The sequence below is a fragment of the Cyanistes caeruleus genome, chromosome 2 (genome assembly GCF_971803275.1).
Source record: "Cyanistes caeruleus chromosome 2, bCyaCae1.hap1.1, whole genome shotgun sequence".
NCBI lineage: Eukaryota > Metazoa > Chordata > Aves > Passeriformes > Paridae > Cyanistes > Cyanistes caeruleus.
In genome coordinates, this window is record NC_141702.1 from 120,827,042 (window position 1) to 120,846,393 (window position 19,352).

The 19,352-nt window shown below is 44.4% G+C and overlaps 1 protein-coding gene across 50 annotated transcripts in view; it reads right to left on the reverse strand.

The window, feature by feature from the left end:
- The window catches only part of CFAP61 (cilia and flagella associated protein 61), a 95,131-nt gene that overhangs the window by 69,647 nt on the left and 6,132 nt on the right, over positions 1–19,352 (reverse strand). For 30 of the 50 annotated variants that reach the window (XM_086879361.1, XM_086879362.1, XM_086879355.1 and 27 more), the window contains 8 exons: positions 18,596–18,737; positions 13,711–13,843; positions 11,611–11,764; positions 7,895–7,986; positions 7,418–7,602; positions 4,271–4,310; positions 3,402–3,541; positions 227–353 (listed from right to left, as the gene is read on the reverse strand). In XM_086879361.1, the coding sequence (XP_086735487.1) occupies positions 227–353; positions 3,402–3,541; positions 4,271–4,310; positions 7,418–7,602; positions 7,895–7,986; positions 11,611–11,764; positions 13,711–13,843; positions 18,596–18,737 (1,013 nt within the window). The remainder of the gene's footprint in view (positions 1–226; positions 354–3,401; positions 3,542–4,270; positions 4,311–7,417; positions 7,603–7,894; positions 7,987–11,610; positions 11,765–13,710; positions 13,844–18,595; positions 18,738–19,352) is intronic. The other 20 variants (XM_086879393.1, XM_086879392.1, XM_086879391.1 and 17 more) reach the window with 2 other exon arrangements.

Sequence of the window (19,352 nt, forward strand, 5' to 3'; positions counted from 1 at the left end):
GTGCAGCTCCCAGGCACCATCCCAGTTTAAGCAGCCCCCTCCCCAGCAGGGCGCTGTTTGAGCCAGGTTGTGGCTGGACTCTGGACCACACAGACCTTTCCTCACTGACACTTCAGCTGGGCTACAGCTGCTGCAGGAGTGCTACAAGCTCAGCCACTGCTGCAGCCCTGGCTTCAGTCCTGATCTTGGGGCAGAACTTGAACACATGCTAGCAACAAATACTCACTGGATCCCTGCGAGCCTCAGTGAATATCTTTGAGTCGTTCCATATCTTTTCACTCAAGCTAAGAGTTTCAACGAGCATTTTGACACCCTGTAAGTCACTGGTTGCTGCTTTTCTTACATTAAATGACCTAAAAAAGGACAAAAAAAAAAAAAAATATTAAAGTTGACTCTGTGACAAAATAAGGACAATTGTCAAACTCAAGACAACACACCCTTCACAAGTACCGACCACGCTGTTCAGAAATTGTAACTGATTGCTAAATGACACTTGTTCCAAAGGCAGATATGAACTTATTGCATGGTAATAGCAAAAATCAGAGCATCTACTTGAGACAACTCCAGAATCCTGCTTTATCTGCTGTTAAACAACCAGCCCAATCTATGAGCCCAGGTATCAACTGTCTTCAAATGAGTAAAAGTCAGCAATAAAAGGAGGCTAAGAACCATAAAATGAACGTGGAATCTGTGACTGAACACTGTGGCACATGAGGAAAAAAGATAAAAACAGGGAAAGGCAAGAGGAAAATGAGAAAAGGACAGAGAAAAATAAAAAGGAGCCAGCAGTCATGGTACCAAGTAAAGCAGGAACATCAATTTCTTTGAGAACAAAGTACTAATTGTTGCTTTAAGCATCGGTGCCTCAAGCAGTAACACATGAGGATAAACTTCCATGACTGCAGTGCCTGTGCTAAGCGTGGAGTGCCTGTCAGTACTGACACAGCAGTGACATAGTACCAGAATGCCAGTGCCACACATGGAACACCTTACCCACAGACAGCAGTGACCTGGCACTTGGCTCATTTACAGACTGTCAGCAAACATCCTACCTACTGGGTAGGAAGAAAATTCACTTCACACCGACTGTCTACAGAGCTGAGGAGCTCTCCCAGTGTCTTTCAAAGGCAGCAACCCCTTCCTGGTTACACACAGCTCATGCAACCAGCACTTGTGGAGTGCTGTTTGAGAAGCTGAACAAAAACTTCAGTTCCAAGAAACGAGTTCCTCCACCCACAGATAAAAAGTTGTGATTCACGTAGTATAATTTCTTTATTCCCGTTCTTCTCGCTTTCAATTTAAAAGTGGATGTGCTATTCTTCAGCCTCAGTCACACTGAGAGGCATCCTGTGGAATATCTTGTGGAATACGGGTTTAATGAATAGCACCGTACCTTAAAAAACACAAATTTCCTGAGATTCCGGCATGAGAAATTTCACAGCTGAATTCACTGACCATTTCTGAGTGCTGAAAAGCACACATTTGATTACTGAATTACCAACTAATGCTGGCCTTGTAAGCGAGCATCAGCCGAGCCTCCGCAGCTTCTGGCACGTTTCCCCTGCCCATCGCAAGAGCCAGCAGTGCTGAGGACTGCGGCTCGCCCTGCCACGGTGGGAGCGTGCCCTCCCCAGCCCACCCCTGCCCAGAAGGCAGCTGTGCCTGCAGGGACCTGCATCTCAAACGTGACTAAAACAGAACATGTGAAAAGGTGAAACTGCCACTGTTTTTAAATAAGCAGATCCACCTGCTCCACTGGGAGTATGGAGGAGAAGGAAAGATATCCAAGGTCTGTACTCGTTTCTCTCCCAGCAATGAATTAACTCATTCTAGATGCTCAAGTCCTTTGACTGCTCAGAGACAAGGACACTATTATTATTATTATGCTTTTTAGTGAAAATTGAGGCAAAGTACCCATTAAGAACCTCAGCCTATGCCTTGTCATCTGTTATTTTTTTCTCCTGCACTGTTAAGTAGCAGACTCACAGTTCCATTTGCTGCACTCTTGCTTTTTGTGTACTTAACACTCTTTCTTATTCCTTTTACTACCTGTACTAATCAGGAGCTCATTTTGTGCCTGTGCCTCTTCTGACTTTGCCCTTTCATGTCTTCGTATTCCCCTCTTCTTACCCTGTTTTTCTTTTAGTCCATTTTCTGTGACTTCCTTTTCACTTCCATGCTTTTGAAAGCCATAGGTGCAAGTACAATGTGTTGATCTTTCACTTTCACAGATTTTGGTTATTTCCAAGAGAGTATCTGCTGTTGCACCCTGTGGGTTTTGTTCTGCAGAAACTTTCCAAAAGCTTACTCTGGTTTCTCCCAAAGCTTTTCTGACCCTGAGCCTCAGTGAGCAGCTATTTTGCCATACTTTCCTGCAAAGCTGCAGGTGGATTAGGAAAACGCTACTGATGATCCCATTTTGTTTTTATGAGAGGACTGGTGTCATTTGGAACATGCACAATGTAATCAGGATGGTAACTTTTTTTTTTAAAGAGCCTTGATAACAACTTGAATTTTGCCCAAAATTGCAAGAGGACATATGACTCCCACCCCTGCTGGAGGATTACTGAGCAGCTGGACCTGAGATTACCAGGAACTACTCCAGCAGCTCTCTCTCCATCCAGCTGGATTTTTACTCAGGACCCAGAAGCAGCAGTTTTACCCCAGGGCAAAAAGCTTCTGCCTAGGTCCAAGAGTGGCTGGCCAGTTCCTGCATGAAGTACTTGTGTACCACCAAAGGTGATCAGGTACACAATTAAACCTAGAAGTATTTTGCTAAAACCACACTGTATTTAGGTACATTAGGAGCAAAACCAAAAAAAGGAAAATCTCTAACTATGCCACAATTTAAGCTTGGTGTTTGGGCCAGAATAGGCTTGATAAAGCACTCATTCCACCTAACAGAAGTCACAGCAAGAAAGGTTTGGTGTTCCAGTTCATTGATATCTCAGCCTACAGAAGTGTCCAGAGCATTGCAGAAACTGAAGGCGTAAAATAAATTATTCAACACCAAAAGTAAAATAGAAATTTATAGAACAGATACTCAATGACGTTCCTGCTGTGATCTGTATGTCCCAGAAACACACAACTACAGTTCTCTTCAGAAAGCTATAGCATATTTCCAAGAATTAAGCTGACACCAGGCTATCAGGTGCCAGTGTCACACAGCCTGACCTGCATCCCCAAGGCCAAACACAGCACCACATTTCTCTGTCGGCCTTGGCCTACAACCAGGGAACTTGGAGCTGCTAGTCTGTACCGATGTCCATCTTCTCTCCCCTAGCTGTACCCACAAATCCCAAATGGATCCTCTCACTGTGCCTGGGTGTCCCTGAGAGGACATGCCCTGCGGGGGCTGGCAGGTGTGTCCCACAGCAGGGCTGTCCCAAAGCACGACTCACGTGAGCAATCCCGCCCGGTGGAACACGTACAGCTCCCGACCCAGCCTGGAAGTGCAGGAAGGGACAGCCCGAACAAAGCTCTGGAGCAGAGGGAACTCTGGGACGTGATGTGGCACCAGGATGACACACAAGTCTCTGTCCTGAAAGACATTGGCAGACAGTAAAAGCATTCTCTAAGCTTTGCCCAAGGCCAGAACATGGGCTTACACTGCACACCTCCAAGCACTGCTCTCCCTGGGCACCACAAGGAACTGACAGCTCTGAAATGGCTTCATTTTAAGCAAACTACGGGATGAACCTTCCTTAGCATGTCTGGTGATTCCATCTTTGTTTTTAATTTAGGTACAGTCTGGATCTGTCCATGGTTTTAAAGAAATTTGAAGCATTTTATCAACTAGGGAAACTACAAGAGCACCTAGTGCCAGGGAAATGCCTTCACACTGACAGAGAGTAGGTTTAGATTACATGGTATGAAAAAATCCTTCCCTGTGAGGGTGGAAAGGCTCTGGCACAGGTTGCCCAGAGCAGCTGTGGCTGCTCCATTACTGGAAGTATCCAAGGCCAGGTTGGACAAGGCTCAGAGGAACCTGGTCTAGTGGAAGGTGTCCTGCCTACAGCAGGGGTAGAACGAGATGATCTTAAAGTTCCCTTCCAGCCCAAACCTTTCCAGGATTCTAGGACAAACAGAGGACTTAGGTACGCATTCCATGCAGCCCAGAAGCAGCCAAGGAGGGGAGCAGCTCAGCCCAGGGTAACCAGGCCCAGCACACCTGGGACAGACTCACTGGAGCAGCAGACCCACATCCCCTGGCTGCCAGCTGCACTGCTGTCCCACCACACAAAACAATTCCAACTTCTGTTATACTCACTGGGAAAACGCTGAAAGCATACTGCAAAAAATCCAGTGACCTGCAACCAAGAGCAAATATTGGTAAATAAAGCACATACCAGAATGATCTGATACACTGTCACACTGACATCCCTACAAGTGCAGGAACATTTATTCAGAGCAGATCAGAACATCCCATTAGATCACCAACAATCAACTGCTGATGATGCATGCTGCACAGCAATTTCTGACTTCTAGTGCTGAAAGCATCATTATTAACAAGAATAACCAGGATGTTTGACATAATACATAAGCTCCTCACTAAAAGGGCAGGGGAGAGGAACAAACAAAACATTGGATCTCATGTTGTTGACTCCAGCCTCTTCAGAAGCCATTCCTGGCCTATCACAGCAGCATTAGTATACAGCAAATATTACTTCAGGTTACAAACAGTTGTTGCTATGTTCCACAGTATTTTCAGCCAGCACCAAGGGCTCTGTGACTGTGCACTCAGGAAAACCTGCCCAATGTGCTCTGACAGACTAACAGGAACATCAATACTTGGAATTGGTTTTGAACACTTCCTTCCACTTCTCACCCACTGACTTAGAGCTATCCCAGTCTCTTTTCCATGGTGACAGCAAATTGTGACATTTCAGTTTAAAAAGACCTAAGAAATCTCACCAAAGCCCTGCTGTTTCTCCCATGTGTAAGGATATCAAAGAGCTCAAAACCCAGTCAAGCTGAAGTTTCATAAAACACTTTTCCACCACACAAGATGTATCTTTTGAAGAAATTCATACAGATATATGTTACCTATAAATACTGATAAATCCTCTCCTCATTTCAGAACTGTAATTAAGCTCACTTTAATTGCCTCTTTAATAATATTACTTAAAAGAGAAATAATTTCTAATTGCAATATCTGTGCTTGAATGTAAACTTAAAGCTGCAAGTACAGATCAGGATTGGGGTATAATATATTCACCTATATAATACATAACTAAGACTAGTCAACAGAATAGCTAAGCAGGGGAAAGGAAAATGCCATTGCAACTATATTGTGTTTTAATTTTCTCTCTGGTATCCAGGACCTTGCTGGCAGCAAGGAACACAAGAATTGAGGTGGGAGACTTTTCAGGGGGCTTAGAAAAGTATCAGATATCAACAGATAAGCCAGCAGTTCAGTTCCTTCACATTTCACTCTCAGTGCACTATCAAGCCATGTATCAGGTCTGGGTTTTAGGAGATGGAAGCATTTAGCAGCTCTAGGGGGTAACAAGTCCCAAGGAGCAAACCTCCCTCAGGGCTGAGATGCAATCACACCTACAACTTCAGGCCAGCTGCTATTTCTGGGTCAGTGCTGTGCAAGGCCAGCAGGAGCTCCCTCAGGACGAGATTCCAGGCTGCAGCCAGTATCACCTCATGCCCTCCTCTACAGGTATTTGCTTTGCTAATACTTCTTCTACAGGCAGGTGAATCAAGCAAAGGCAAGCCAGACAAGCATACAAGCAAAATGTTCAAAAACACCAAGATCTACAGATTCCTCAACTCTGCATGAGGTAATCTTAGGAAAAACCTTCAGACAGGAATGCTATCTCCTCCAGATACCCATCTTGGAATCCATACTGCTCTGCAGATATCTCCAGGTAAAGACTGGGAGCACAACATTGAATGATAAATGCAGTGAGAAATGTCTTGAACAGAAACAACAAATAAAGCACAGAGCTCAGAAGGGGGCAAAAAAGGGACAGATCCTTATCCTGAGCAGGAAACTATGAGCAGAGAACTCAAGAAGTCTACAGTCAGATTATTTCCTGACATAAATGTCTATTACAGCTCTGAACTGCTGTTTCAGTATAATGGAGTCATTCCAGAGCAAGCCCCTCACTTCTCTGATATTTTAAAATAAAGCTTTCTTATTCTGCAATAATTATCTTGCTTGAATTTTTACACTAGATTGTCCCTCAATTAACTGTTCCAGAAGAGCCTCTCTGCAGTGCAATTGTTACCAGACATTAGTTGGCCAATGTTCATAAGTGCACCACAGATCTTCTGGGTTGACTTCCTGCATTTCATTAATTAAACTAGTTCTTAATAAACTTCAGCTATGTTACTGGGTATATCACTTGGGAAACATGTACACAAAAGGCAATGTCTTTGCTTTGTTTTGGTAACTTTGGATATTTGCATTTGCAGCAGATTCAGTGTTCAATCCCCTTGGGTAGGTACCCTCCTTAATCAAGAAACAGCTCAATAAATAGAACCAGTTTTCAAGGAATTCTCATTTTTCTTCTCAGTGAAGTTTACTCTTACACATCCTTTAAGCCAGAGAGTTCAGAAGTGGCTACTCACCAATGACTACTACTACTACAAGTAGACAAATGTTTTTTCAAACTGTACTACACATGTTCAACTTATCCATCAAATCCTTACTCCTGATGCCCGATGTCTGCAGACATGACATGGGTTTGAAAGCATGGAAGATCCTGGGTATGCTCATCTGCTTCATCTATTCTGCATCTTCCTTTCTAACACAAGGCAGATTGAAAAGGAAAAAAAAGTTCCTGGAGAAGTTTCTGATGATGTGGTCGAATACAAGTTTGCTCTTCAAGCATGGAGAGAAATTTTGGAAAAAAAGAAAAGTCTAAACCCCATTTATAGCCCTATTCTAATCCACCAGGATCTAAGAGTGCAAGGTCAGTAGCAGCAATTGTGTTAAGAGAAAATCCCTTTGTCTCCTCCAACTGTAGACGACTCTAGAAAATAAAACAATTTCTTTCAGTGGCTGGAGACAGTGTTTAGAATGGGAACATTTAGCTGTAGAGCTAGGAACAGCTTTATTGCCCCATGCAGTGAGATGAGAACTACTGTAACATGTGGGTCCTCTTGCAGCTAGCCAGATTCAGAATGAGTATCTCCATAGAAGGAAGAAGCAGCTTTTGCCCACATTTTTTCCAACAAAAATTAATTCTTGACATTTTGCCCCCATAGATCTCTCAGAGCCAGGAAGCTGAAAGTGGAGGTTGAAACAGTATTACTGAAAGTCAAAGAGGGAGACAAAAAAGAGGTCAGCAAAAAATCCCACCTAACCACTGCAGGTGCTGTCACTTTCTGACTTGTCCTGAAGACATAACCTTGAAAACGGTTATTAATGGCAAAGCAGTGACTCTTCCTCTATACTTACCTGGTTTCATACTTCTCATTGATAAAGAACAGACGGATACAGAAGACATTTGGGTCTCCTCTGTACACGGGGTGTAAATCCCCCTCCTCAGTCTCCAGGAGAGGTGCTGCTGAGCCCTCAGAGCCTGTGTTGCTGATATCACCCACCGGCACTTCAGTCTGGGAAAGGGCCACTGCTCCGTCCTTCTGCAACAATAACAGGGAGGGCTCACTTACAGCACTTGACAAAGTTTTTCCTTAGTTAAGCCCTATCCTTTCCTTTTCTTCCCACCCTGCTGGCTGTTCGTGGGGAACTGGATGGGCAAATTCACCCTGACCATTAACTCTGACCCCCTCCCTCCAGACCCCAGGCAGAGCAGCTTCCAGCCCACGTCCCACAGGAGGGGATCTCAGCGGTGCTTGCTCGTCCTCATCCCTGCCAGCCTTGCTCCACATCAGCTCTGAGAGCCATCGGCACTGCTGGGGGCAGCAGCGGTACCTGCACAGCTGCATCTGCACCAGGAACGTGTTCCAAGTCCTGAGAACAAACAGGCTCTGCCTTTGGACTTGTTTGGTCGCTTTCATCTTTATCTGAGTACAGTAAAAGAGAAAGTGCATAAGGTTTTATAACATTAGCTTTACCCTCAGAACCACAGCAACAGCTGGAGTGGGCCAGGCTACCTCTACCAAAAGGTTTCATTTTAACAACCACAGTTAAAACAGAACCTCCTTGGGTTACTTGACTGGAACTTCATTAGACTAATTGATTTAAAAGCAAAAAAAAAAAAAATCCAGGGAATTGGTTCTAAAATAAGACCTGAACAAGACAGTTTGGAAGCCATTCCTAACTTGTGTGTATCCCTATGCCAAATCTTTACCCTGTCTGAACTGAGAAACAGGAGTCAGTGTATTGACTAGAATCTTAAACCCCAGGTGCTGTTAATTTGCTTTCTGGTCATTACAAGGACAAGCAAGGGCTCTTCATTCTCAGATTAGTTCTCCTAAAAGAACTGAAATACAGGTTAAATCCCAGTCAAGCCAGAGCTCTTACTGTGCAGTAAGAGACAAGAAATCAGGGTTATAATTCCTTTATAAATTTTACACATTGAACACTTGAGGTATAGGAGTTGCTGCTGAAGAAAACGCATCAAGCAAGGACATCCTTGCATTTGGAAGATCCAGTAACATTAAGGAAGTCAAGGTTTCTGGGTTCCAAGAAAAATACAAAATAAGCTTCAGAAAACAACAGAATTCATCCCTTCTCCCTCAGAACTTTGCCTTGGGACACCCGTGTAAGCTACATTCACAGACAGGAGCATTTCCTCACACAGTAATGGACGCTTTTTTTAAAAAATACCTCCGAAGTTTAAAATAATTTAGCCAGAAGTATTTAAAAAAAAAAAAACTTACGTCAAAATTTGTTTCTCTGCCAATAAAAGAGTGCAGATGCAATGTGCAGGGCAAGAAGAAATGCGGGGGGTAGGAATCACGGGTTCTCTGGGGGTATCACAGATGTGAGCCTTCACAGAAATGATCAAATGTCATCTTGATTAACCAGCTCCATTTCTCATTACCAACAGCCTTGCAGGTGTCAGAAGTTAATTAATACAAGTCTCCTGTTGTCATGTAAATATTGATATGTTGTTTCTGACTTTATAGTAAAATGCAAATCCTCTGCCATCCACTCCTGTCAGACATGGCTGCATTGCTGTTTACAGACACGAGTGATATGAAGAACTGCAATATTGTCACTAAATCACATAAAGACCACAAACAAAGAAAATTAAAATAATTCTGTGATTGCTGGGTTGTTAGCTGAGGTACAGTCAGCAGGATCAAGAAGCCAGTTCACCATGAGGCCTGATGAAAAGCCCTTGAATCATTCCCACTGCATCATGTTTTCTAGCAACTAATTCATGACACCATATAGAGTAACAACCAAATTACTGTAATTACCCTGAAACCTAAGTGGCATATCAGTACAGACTGTTGTACACTCTTTCATTATTATTCAGCATTACATTTTGAAAGGAAAAAAATATCAACCTGTGGTCTCTACTTAAAAGCTAAAGAGCTTGAAAAAATAACCTTTTTATATGTAGGAACATAAAATTACAAAGAAATGCAGCTTGCATTTTAAAATTTCCAGCCTTCAGACTCCATAAAGCCAAGTCCAGATCTTGTATTGATGTCAGGTCACTGAACCTGCTCTGCCCTCCCAGCAGGGCACGGTCCAGCAGCAAGTTTTCAATGCAGTCCCTAAAGCAGCCTTCATGAACAGGCAAAGCTTTGCAATATCCACAAACACAAACTAAATGGGACTAACACCACAACAGATTTCAAGGACGTGGGCTGGCCCTTATGTTGGAAAGGCTTAACATTGGACTACTGGGATGCAACTGTTCTATTCCAAAATGTGCAAAGCTACAACAAAAATTTTAACTACTATTCAGTGATAACAGAACTAATGTGCCTGAGCAGCAAAGAGACAACTTTGATATTAGGTTTCTAGTCACTCTCTCTAGGAATGGCACCAGAGTCAGGCTCTCATCTTATGACACTCAAGTTTCTCCTCATGTGTCCAAGATCATTAATGATTTGCACTCAAGCTACCTAAAAGTCTACAAAGACTTATTTTTCCCCAGAGCTGCCCTTGTCATTCCAAATAAAGAGATACTACTACTTTAAAAAGTCTTACTGAAGGCAACCCACAGGACTGCAACTACCACCAAAACTAATAAGTTTTTAAATGAAGAGGGAAAAGAAGGGAGACAGATTCACAGGACTGCTAACCATGCTGATTAAAACATTTATAAAAAGCACCCAGATGCCAGATTCTCAAGAAACTGAACAGAACAGCTGCTCATGCTAAATTTTAACACTTAAAACGAGTCCTATAGATCTCCCAAATGATAAAAAACATGTAACATCTGTATTCTCAAACCCTGGAACCACATACTCCCTGAAAAGCTCAGCAGCACAGAATTTGTCACAAAACAGACCTACAGCTTGCAGTCTCTGCAGAAGGAGAGAGGACACCAGAAGCAGGAACAGCCCTGGGATGGGTAAGGCTGGCAGAGAGCCCTGGTGGTCAGTCACCCTGCCCATCCCCTGCTCCAGCAGGGTGACCCAGAGCAGACAGCCCAGGACTGGGCTCGGGCCAGAGCCATCTCTCTCCCTCTTCAGTCTCATTCCTCCTCCTGCCCATGTCTGTCACCTCTTCTGAACAAATACTCCTGGAGCTGCAGGAGCCCAGGGTTCAACAGGAGACAGGCAGCTTCCTCCATCTCCTATGTGCAAGATGCTTCCTTGCAGGGGAGGGGAAGTCCACGGGAGCAGCTACGAGACCTGTTTCTCTCCCTTTTCTGCTCTGTGACTGACAGCTTCGAGGTACCAGCTGGTGACAGCCCTGCAGCTCCCCGGTTGCCTTTTTTGTCTGCTGCTTTGTGTTCAGAAAAGCAGATATGTAACAACCTAATGGTGGAGGGTTTTTTTCTGCTACTGATAATTACTAGATAGCAAATTGTTGCCCTTCTGCACAAAAAGAAAGCCCTTTGACACTGAAAACTAAAGACAACAACTGTAAATCATTCACATGACACTTGTGCTCTACAAACAGGTGACATATCTGTGCTACTGGTTTTTATCATTCGCAGGAAGGCGGCTTGCACATGTGTTGCTGTATCACGCTCAATATAAAAGCAGAATAAAGAGACAGTCCCTGATCTCCCAAAATCTTGTAACCCAGGAGACTGCAAACAATAAGCAAAGAGCAGAAGCTGAACCACAAGGAAAAAAGATGACATGAGTCAACAGGACAACATAACAGGCACAGTTAGCCAGCTGCTCAGCTACTGACAGACCTCACCTCACCGCTAGATTCCACAATCACATCCTTCCTTTAACAGCACAACTGTATCTGATAGACAGTGTACCTCACGCCACAGCTTTCTGAAACCTGAACCACATTCATCCCACAGCTGGTACAGGCCAACTCCCCACAAACAACAATTGCTTCTGAGTCAGAGACCAGGGCTATCAAAATTCCCCTCCTCAATTAAAAAACACCAGGCATCCTACTTCAAAAACAGGTATGTTAATTTGTGTTTTCTTGCTAGTAAACCTACATATCCTTTTCCAACCCCCTGCAGAATCTACTCAGAAGCTAGACACAAACACACCTTGAATTTATTTAGCACTTTAGAATAGAGATACCTCCTTGAACGCTTGGCTTCCGTGGCACTTTGAGAATATCCTCTGGATGTGGTTTACAGAGTCCATGGAAAGGCCCCAAGTCAAAACACTCTTGAAACAAGGAAATATTCACGTGAGAACATAAGCTCATGAATCCTACAGCAGTGCCATCAACCTGGAAGATAAAAGCCATGTCAGACAAACCTGTCATTCTACATCAGGACAAAAAAAAAGGAAACAAAAAACTTCTGAAATATCAACTTTTATGTTCCATCTGTGCATAATGGAAAACTATAAAGGAGCTATTTCAGCAAAAGTCAAAGCTCCTCTTTTATTTTTTCTTTTCAACATATATATTAGGACCCCTACAATAGATGTTCTAATTATTTTTTTTAGCTATGACTTGCAAGAGTATTAGATTTAGATATCTGGGGCAAATAATGACCTGGAGTTTCAGTAAAACATTTGTTACGGCAAATACACAACATACTTCCAAAAACAGATCATTGTGTTTAAAATTACAGTGCAGCTGAAGTAGAACCTGCATCCAGTCAGCTGTAATAGTTGACTTATTACTGGACACTGATTTGGACCCAAATTGGGCTCAAACTGAAGAGTGCATTTTATTCTCCTAAGTAATTAACAATTCAAGAAATTAATTATGTATAATATAGGGAGTACCTAATGCAATATGTATTATTTGCAGCACTTTCAAGCTCCAAACATTTCTGTGCTCAGAAAAAGTCCGTGAGCTAGTCTTAAAACCCAAATGCCCTGGCAAACATGAATGGGATCCCTGCAATGCTGGCACCAATGGCAGACTGGATGCCTGATTGCTGCTGGAGTTCTCAGCAAGCTGCAGCCCTCGGCAAGACACACACACACTGGAACCAGGGAGAACTGGCATGCTGGAGAGCTTCTGGCTTTAACCTGAGACAAGTCTAGAAGGAAGCTCTTAAATTTTTAGTAGTGTATGCAACTTTCTGGTGAAACACATTATCTTTCCTCCTCGATACACATAATGAAAGCCTTTATAAACCTAATGAAAACTCAAAGGCTGGATTTGTACAGCTGTTTTATCAGGCCATCAGCACTTCAATAAAGACTTTAAAAAGTGTGACGTTTAATTTTTCTGCCCTCAAACAACATGTGATTGTTTGTTTGCCTTGTTTGCGTAACCAACAAAGCCGGGGCGCCGCGGTTGCCTGGCTGCTGTGTAATTTCAGGCCCAAGGCTCAGCAGAGGCTGATTAACCAATCCATCTACCATATGTGCAAAAAGAGGCTGCCAGCTTCCTTCTCCACAGGGAAAGTTGGCATCCATCACGGTTTGCACGGAGGTGCCTTCCCAACCCGCCGTGGCAGCTCGGATAAACTGAGGGCCTGGAACACCTTTTGCTGGTCTCACATCCAGCTCTGAACGTGCCACTGCAATGTATTATTTATAGCAATGGCCCTCTGCAATGTGCCATTACACTAATGGTGCATTGTTTCCCATTTGGCTCCCAATGGCAGTGATTACATGTTGCAATCTTACAAAATGATTTGCCACAAAAAGCAGACTTCAGGAATTAAGGAGGTTATATCGCCCATCAGCTTGCACTGCCATGCACAATTACCAACACATGAAAATCTTAACAGGAATTTTCAGCAGGCTAACTATTACCACTCCTTTCTTATTTAAATTAATTCCTGGCTTTGTCTTCATTTCAGCAGAAAACTGTTTGAGCCAAGAGAAAGAAAAATTATCTACAGAACTTTTCAACTGTGAAAGGATTACTGCCTTCTCATACGCAGTATTACCTTCCACTGGGAATGAAAAGAGGTCACCTATAACGCAAATGTCCAAAACGACAACATGGCTTCATCAAGATGGTCTGTCCAAATTACTTGAAAATAGTCTGCACAAGAACTGGGAATTGCTGCTTCATTTCTGAACTGGAAACATCACTCCTGAGAACAGACACAAACTACACTGACAGGGGCACTGTGTGGCTATAGAGGAAGAATTCTACCTTCCACAGGAGAGCTGCTGATTTTATTCCCTCAGCTGAAGTGAGCTGTCACACAGGACATCACTAAGGCTACAATCAGACAAAACCGGAGCTCATGGAGGACTGACCTCACAAACAGCTGCCTGATTTTCTTCACCTTCACGTTCTATGAGATCAACAAGGAGATATTCACCATAGGTTTCCTTCAGAGTCTCACTTTGAGGCGTCCAGATTAGCATGAGATCATCATAATCTTCCATCCTACAAAAACGAGATCAGGTAATGTCCTAAGGCTCTGCCATTAATAGGCCCAGATACTTCTGTTCTACTCTGTTAACATATGGAAAAATATTACAAATACTTGTTCCAAAGCCTGCACCCACAAATCACTTCACTTACGACACATCCCCAGTGCACACTGAAGTCTCAGCACCAGGGAGACAACCACACCCAAAAGGCAGCAGAACCCACCAAAATCTGCACTGAGCAGTGAAGATGCTTCTTTCCCTAAGAAAGTACATGGGAATCCCAGTACAAAAATTCTCCTGCCTCACTCTCTTATGACTGTGGTGGAGCACTCAGACAGGTCCCAACCTACATGGATTTTTATTTAAACAGGCAACAGAGACTCTTTCCCACTAGACTGCTATTTATAGCCAGGATCAATGGAACTCTGGATAAGAAAATCCAGCACTTTTACCAGAACGGTGGTAGAATTCAGTCACCCATGCTGAGACTATGGCACAAAGGTGGGCGGCAAACCAGCTCCAACGCCCAGCTGCTATCAAGAACACGAAGCCACTTGTGTTTATCTCTTGGAAAAACGCCGGAATTGTGTGGTGCAACCGAGAGCAGCATAGAGGAAACTGGGGCCGTGTCGGGCTGCCAGAAGGAACAACTACAGCAAACTGCAGGGGAACCCTCCCCGCTCGGGGCAGGGAGCAGGCGGCTGTCCCGGCCATCACACCAACACCCAACACGACCAAACGCTGGTGCTGGACCGTCCCGACGAGCCCGTCCCGGCGACACCGGAGCTGCCGGAGCCTGCCGCGGTCTCTGCCGCCACCCCGCGGCCCCGCCAGGCACGGCCGCGGCTCCTTCGGCACCTCCCGGGATGGATAACCCTCCTGCTCGGGCACCGGCACCGGCCCGCGGCTCCTTCGGCACCTCCCGGGATGGATAACCCTCCTGCTCGGGCACCGGCACCGGCCCGCGGCTCCTTCGGCACCTCCCGGGATGGATAACCCTCCTGCTCGGGCACCGGCACCGGCCCGCGGCTCCTTCGGCACCTCCCGGGATGGATAACCCTCCTGCTCGGGCACCGGCACCGGCCCGCGGCTCCTTCGGCACCTCCCGGGATGGATAACCCTCCTGCTCGGGCACCGGCACCGGCCCGAGACAATAAATAGATTCTCAGTGCCGCTCTTTACGTGTTTCTGGATTTGGCAGGAGCCTTAAAGAAAAGGCAGTTGGGCAAAAGAGGTTGTTCCTCATTGTATCAAACACTGTCTGAGTTCCCAAGCACAGGAGAGGAGGCCAGGGGGTCTCTGGGTGCTTCTCCTGCACACCAGAATGGATGTGACCACCTTTTCAAGCAAGGCTAGGGACCTCTTGGATTCTGATCCTGTTCCTGCTTTTTTTTTTTCCCCCCCCCTCAATTAAAATGAGGCTCCAGCAACAATAAAAACTCCATAAAAACTGACAGTAACTCATTCTTTATCCCTCAAACCAAAATGGTTACCTTCATTTCCTTCACAGGAAGGGAAAATCTGTGGTGAGGTTTTCTATTATCAGAACATCACCACTTAAGCACAACTAATTAGTACAGCAGATCTGTTAATAAGCTATCAAACCTCAAACAAACCAAATGAAGAGGGGTACCAGAATATGACTGTATCCTAACTGAGCCCTGTTATTTTGTGGGGCCTGTAACAGACCCCCACCTCCTCCAAACACGTCGTGCCAAGTGCTTTGAGTGCCCTGCACCATTCCGGCTCGGTGGGACACGGGACAAGGCCACACACAACGGTGCAGATGGCAATTCCTGGAGACTGACCCTGTGACAGTCAGTGGGACTCTGCACACGCCCATTCATCTCCCTGCACGCTACACTGCAGCAACACAACCATTTCAACTTTTTTATTTTGCTTTACTACCTTCCACCAGTACCACAGTATTTTAAAAAGTAAAGAAACCCTCCAAACCCCAGTAAGCTTTCCATTATAAAAACACCACAAAAATTCCTCTACCGTGAGCACAAGCACAGAGCTGCAAATTTGACTTTTGCCTACAGGGTACAAACCTAAGAGTGGCAGGATCTAGACAAGACACCAGCAAGAACCTTAAACACCAAAGTTTAGCGGGGGCTGCATTTTGGCACGCTGCTGACAGCCCAGGCTTCGGGATGGTTAAACAAACTATCAGTTTACAGCTGCTTTTCCCCTCTGTAAGCAGGGAAGAGGGGACAGAGATTAGGGTAATCGCCTCTCACTGCCCCAGAAGATGTTGCTAGGCAGGTGGCTGCGCTCAGCATCCACAGAGGAGTCTCTAAGGGCTCCACTCACTGTTACTATGGATGCCACTGAAGCACAGAGGCGAATGCAGAGGGAAGGGGAAAGGCAGAGCTCCTTCTGCAAACAGAAATTAGCCTTACCCGTTATCTACTGATAGACAACACTGAAGTATGAATTTCATATCACCACTGTGTCATTTCAGAGGAAAATCAGCTTCCCAGTTAATTTTCTAGTAATAACACAGCTAAAGAGATTTTTACTTTTTATAACAAAGTACCAAAATCCCAGACAAAATAGTAGCTCCCACCAGGAATATTGCTATGGCCTAAGTGACATTTCCAGTCATGTAAAAGAATATTTCTATTGACAATATCTAATGGCCATAAAAAAAAAAAAAGTTTAAACTTTAAAACAGGACAAATATGACAGTCTGAACCAAGATATACTGAAACACCTTAAATCTTCAAGCATTAACTCACCTACTGATACCTTCTCTGTATAAAAGTCCATTCACTTAGTCACAGGTGGTAGACAACCCAGAAGAAGCACTCAAAAACCTAACTGTACAAGTGAGTACAAAAGAGTTTTAACATATTGAAACATCCAGGGATGTATGTATTCTTCCTACAGCAGGAAGATGTGAAGTGGCAAAGGTCAGGCCTCAGGCCTCTTTCTTAAAATGCTCAGAAGTCAAGCAACAGGAGGAACACGAGCTGCAGGTTTGCTTCAGGCCCATGTGGTAAAATTCAATACAGGCAATAAAACAGCTCTCAGAGACAGGCTTCTGTCCGAATGCAGCCCAAGCTGGCAGCGTCAATCAGCCCATAAACAAACAGCGTGGCTTCACCCAGCAGACACACTCAAGGTGGCATCATCATCCCTGAGCACTGGTCAGTACAGACCACTCACACCACACCCACAGCATGTGATAGTGTCCAAGGAAAATGCTTCTCCCTAAACTCCAGCCCCCACTGCAGGCATCAGAAATGATAATTTAATCACCACTCTGCTACCTAGCCACAAAGCAACACTTACTACATGCAAAAACGTCTCCAGAATAAATCAGAGTTAAATCAAACTACTTCATCATAAAACATTACCCTACTAGCAGTCTTCTCATTGTGAAGGGGACAATAAACCCAAAATTTGATGGATACATGTTCTGTTTCAACCACACTACACTACACACTACAGCATCTCCACAGCAACACCAACAGGAAAACCTCCAGGGCCCTGGGTCAGAAACTCGGCATTTCTCATGTCCTGGCCACAACACTGGCACAGAACACATGTGGCAGGAAAAACCAAGAGTGGCAACAGTCACTGCACAGGTAGACAGAAGCTGCAGGGAAATGCACATGTCTGCCTCCCACACTGCAGGCAGCTGTGCTGAGGGGAAAGAAGAAAAATAATTCAGTTTCACATTTATAATGACATTTATGACTAGGATCCCACAGCAAGACCAAAGCTCTGCTGAAGACACACTGCGTGGGGTTATCAAATCTTTGCTCCAAACTGGGGCCAAAAAAGGGTAACACAATGGGAAGAGAATTGTGTTACCCCATGATTTTCTTCAGCTCTTTCAGCAAGGCCAAGGAGGCTGCTGCCCCAAAACACAGTCAAAGCTTAGGCAAGCAGCACTGTCGCACTCTATTGGGAACAGCGAGAAGCACGACACCGACTCTCTTGTGAGCTGAACAGGAGAGAGAGAGGTTTATTACCCCAGATCATCTTTTATAGACCGATATGCAAAGGTCTGGAAAGATAAAACCCTTCTGGTCAGTGAACTAACACATCACCATCATTGGTCAGTGGGGTACACCACCCTCGACCTTCTCTTGCAAGAAAACAAGGAACAGACAATCAGCACCTGCAAGGCTGTTTTCTATCTCTGAGGATTGTTTTAATTCCTCCTTATGATTTCCCAGGCCACTTTCTCAGGCGAGTCTGAGAAAGTTATGCAGCCTGCTATTCCACAGACACTGTGCTCCCTGCTTGCCTTTAGCATCCATAGAGAACTTCCACAGGAAAAACTGTACAGAACACAATTACTTTTCATGTCTGAAAGATTACTGGAAGTAGGGATTCTCTGGTCTTATTTACTTCTTTTAGGTAACAGGCTTTCCTATTCAAGCTTTGCTTGACTGTCCAGCATGAGAAAATGAGAAAACTAAAAACATGCTGGAAGAGGCTACAAGAAACCTGGAAACCACATGCACTCCCTAAAATACGCAGTGGTCTAATTCAGCCAGCAGACCACAGAATAAACATCACTGACAGAAAACAGTCTTCCTGCATAGCTAAATAGTGTTCAAAAACCAGTTTCATCTGGTGATGAAATAGAACATAATCAGCACAATCCTAGAACTACCTAGTTTGGTTAGCACAGAAAGTCAGAGTGGTGAAGCTAAGCTCCTGATGCTGCAAGCCAAAGAAGGGAAATGCTGCAGTTTCCCCCAGGCAGATGTGCTAGGTTAGCAGAAGCGAGGAGCTGCATTACCTTGCTTGGCGCACGTACAGCTGGGGGTGACAGCGATGCCTGGGGCACGCCAGCAAGGTGAAACGTCTCTCCATGCGTGAGCCAGGAACAGGCGTCATCCTTTCAAACACATTCCCCATGGCCAGCTCTGAATGACTGAAACCTGTCAGGGGAAACAGAGAATCTTCATTATGCAAGCTTTAAATTAGCAGCAAAACTGTCTGAGGAAAATGGAGTTTCAAACTTAAACCACAAAACGCTCCAAATCTTTTAAGTTAGGCAATGAGGCTGAAATGACAGCAGTATAAACATGTGAGAATCCTCACCAAAGTAATCTAATTAATCTGGCATTCCAAATCTGAATAAGCCTCAAAGCAATCAGAAATTGGTAGAATCCAATCCCTATAAAAATAATACAGATAATTGTCTATGACTCTGAAGAACTTCTGTCAGCACTCACAATGCTCAAGGAAAGCTGATGTTGGTTGCCAGGATGGATTTGACAAAACCCTTCATTCAAGCCCTGTTTTCTGTAGTTGACACATCACTATAGTCTTTCAGTGTGACTTGGAACCAACGTGTCTAGAAGCTGGCTTATCAAAAGAGTTCCAGCTCCTTTCTCAGCTCAGTTAAGTGCATGCTTGGTTTATTAGTCTGAATTCAGGACCAAAATTCCAAGTCTGGCGCTGTTCTCTGATTAATATGTACATTCTCTACCTTTGTACCTCTGTTCTAAAAGAAATAATCCGAGTTTCCTTCCATCCCTCCAGCAGCCCCT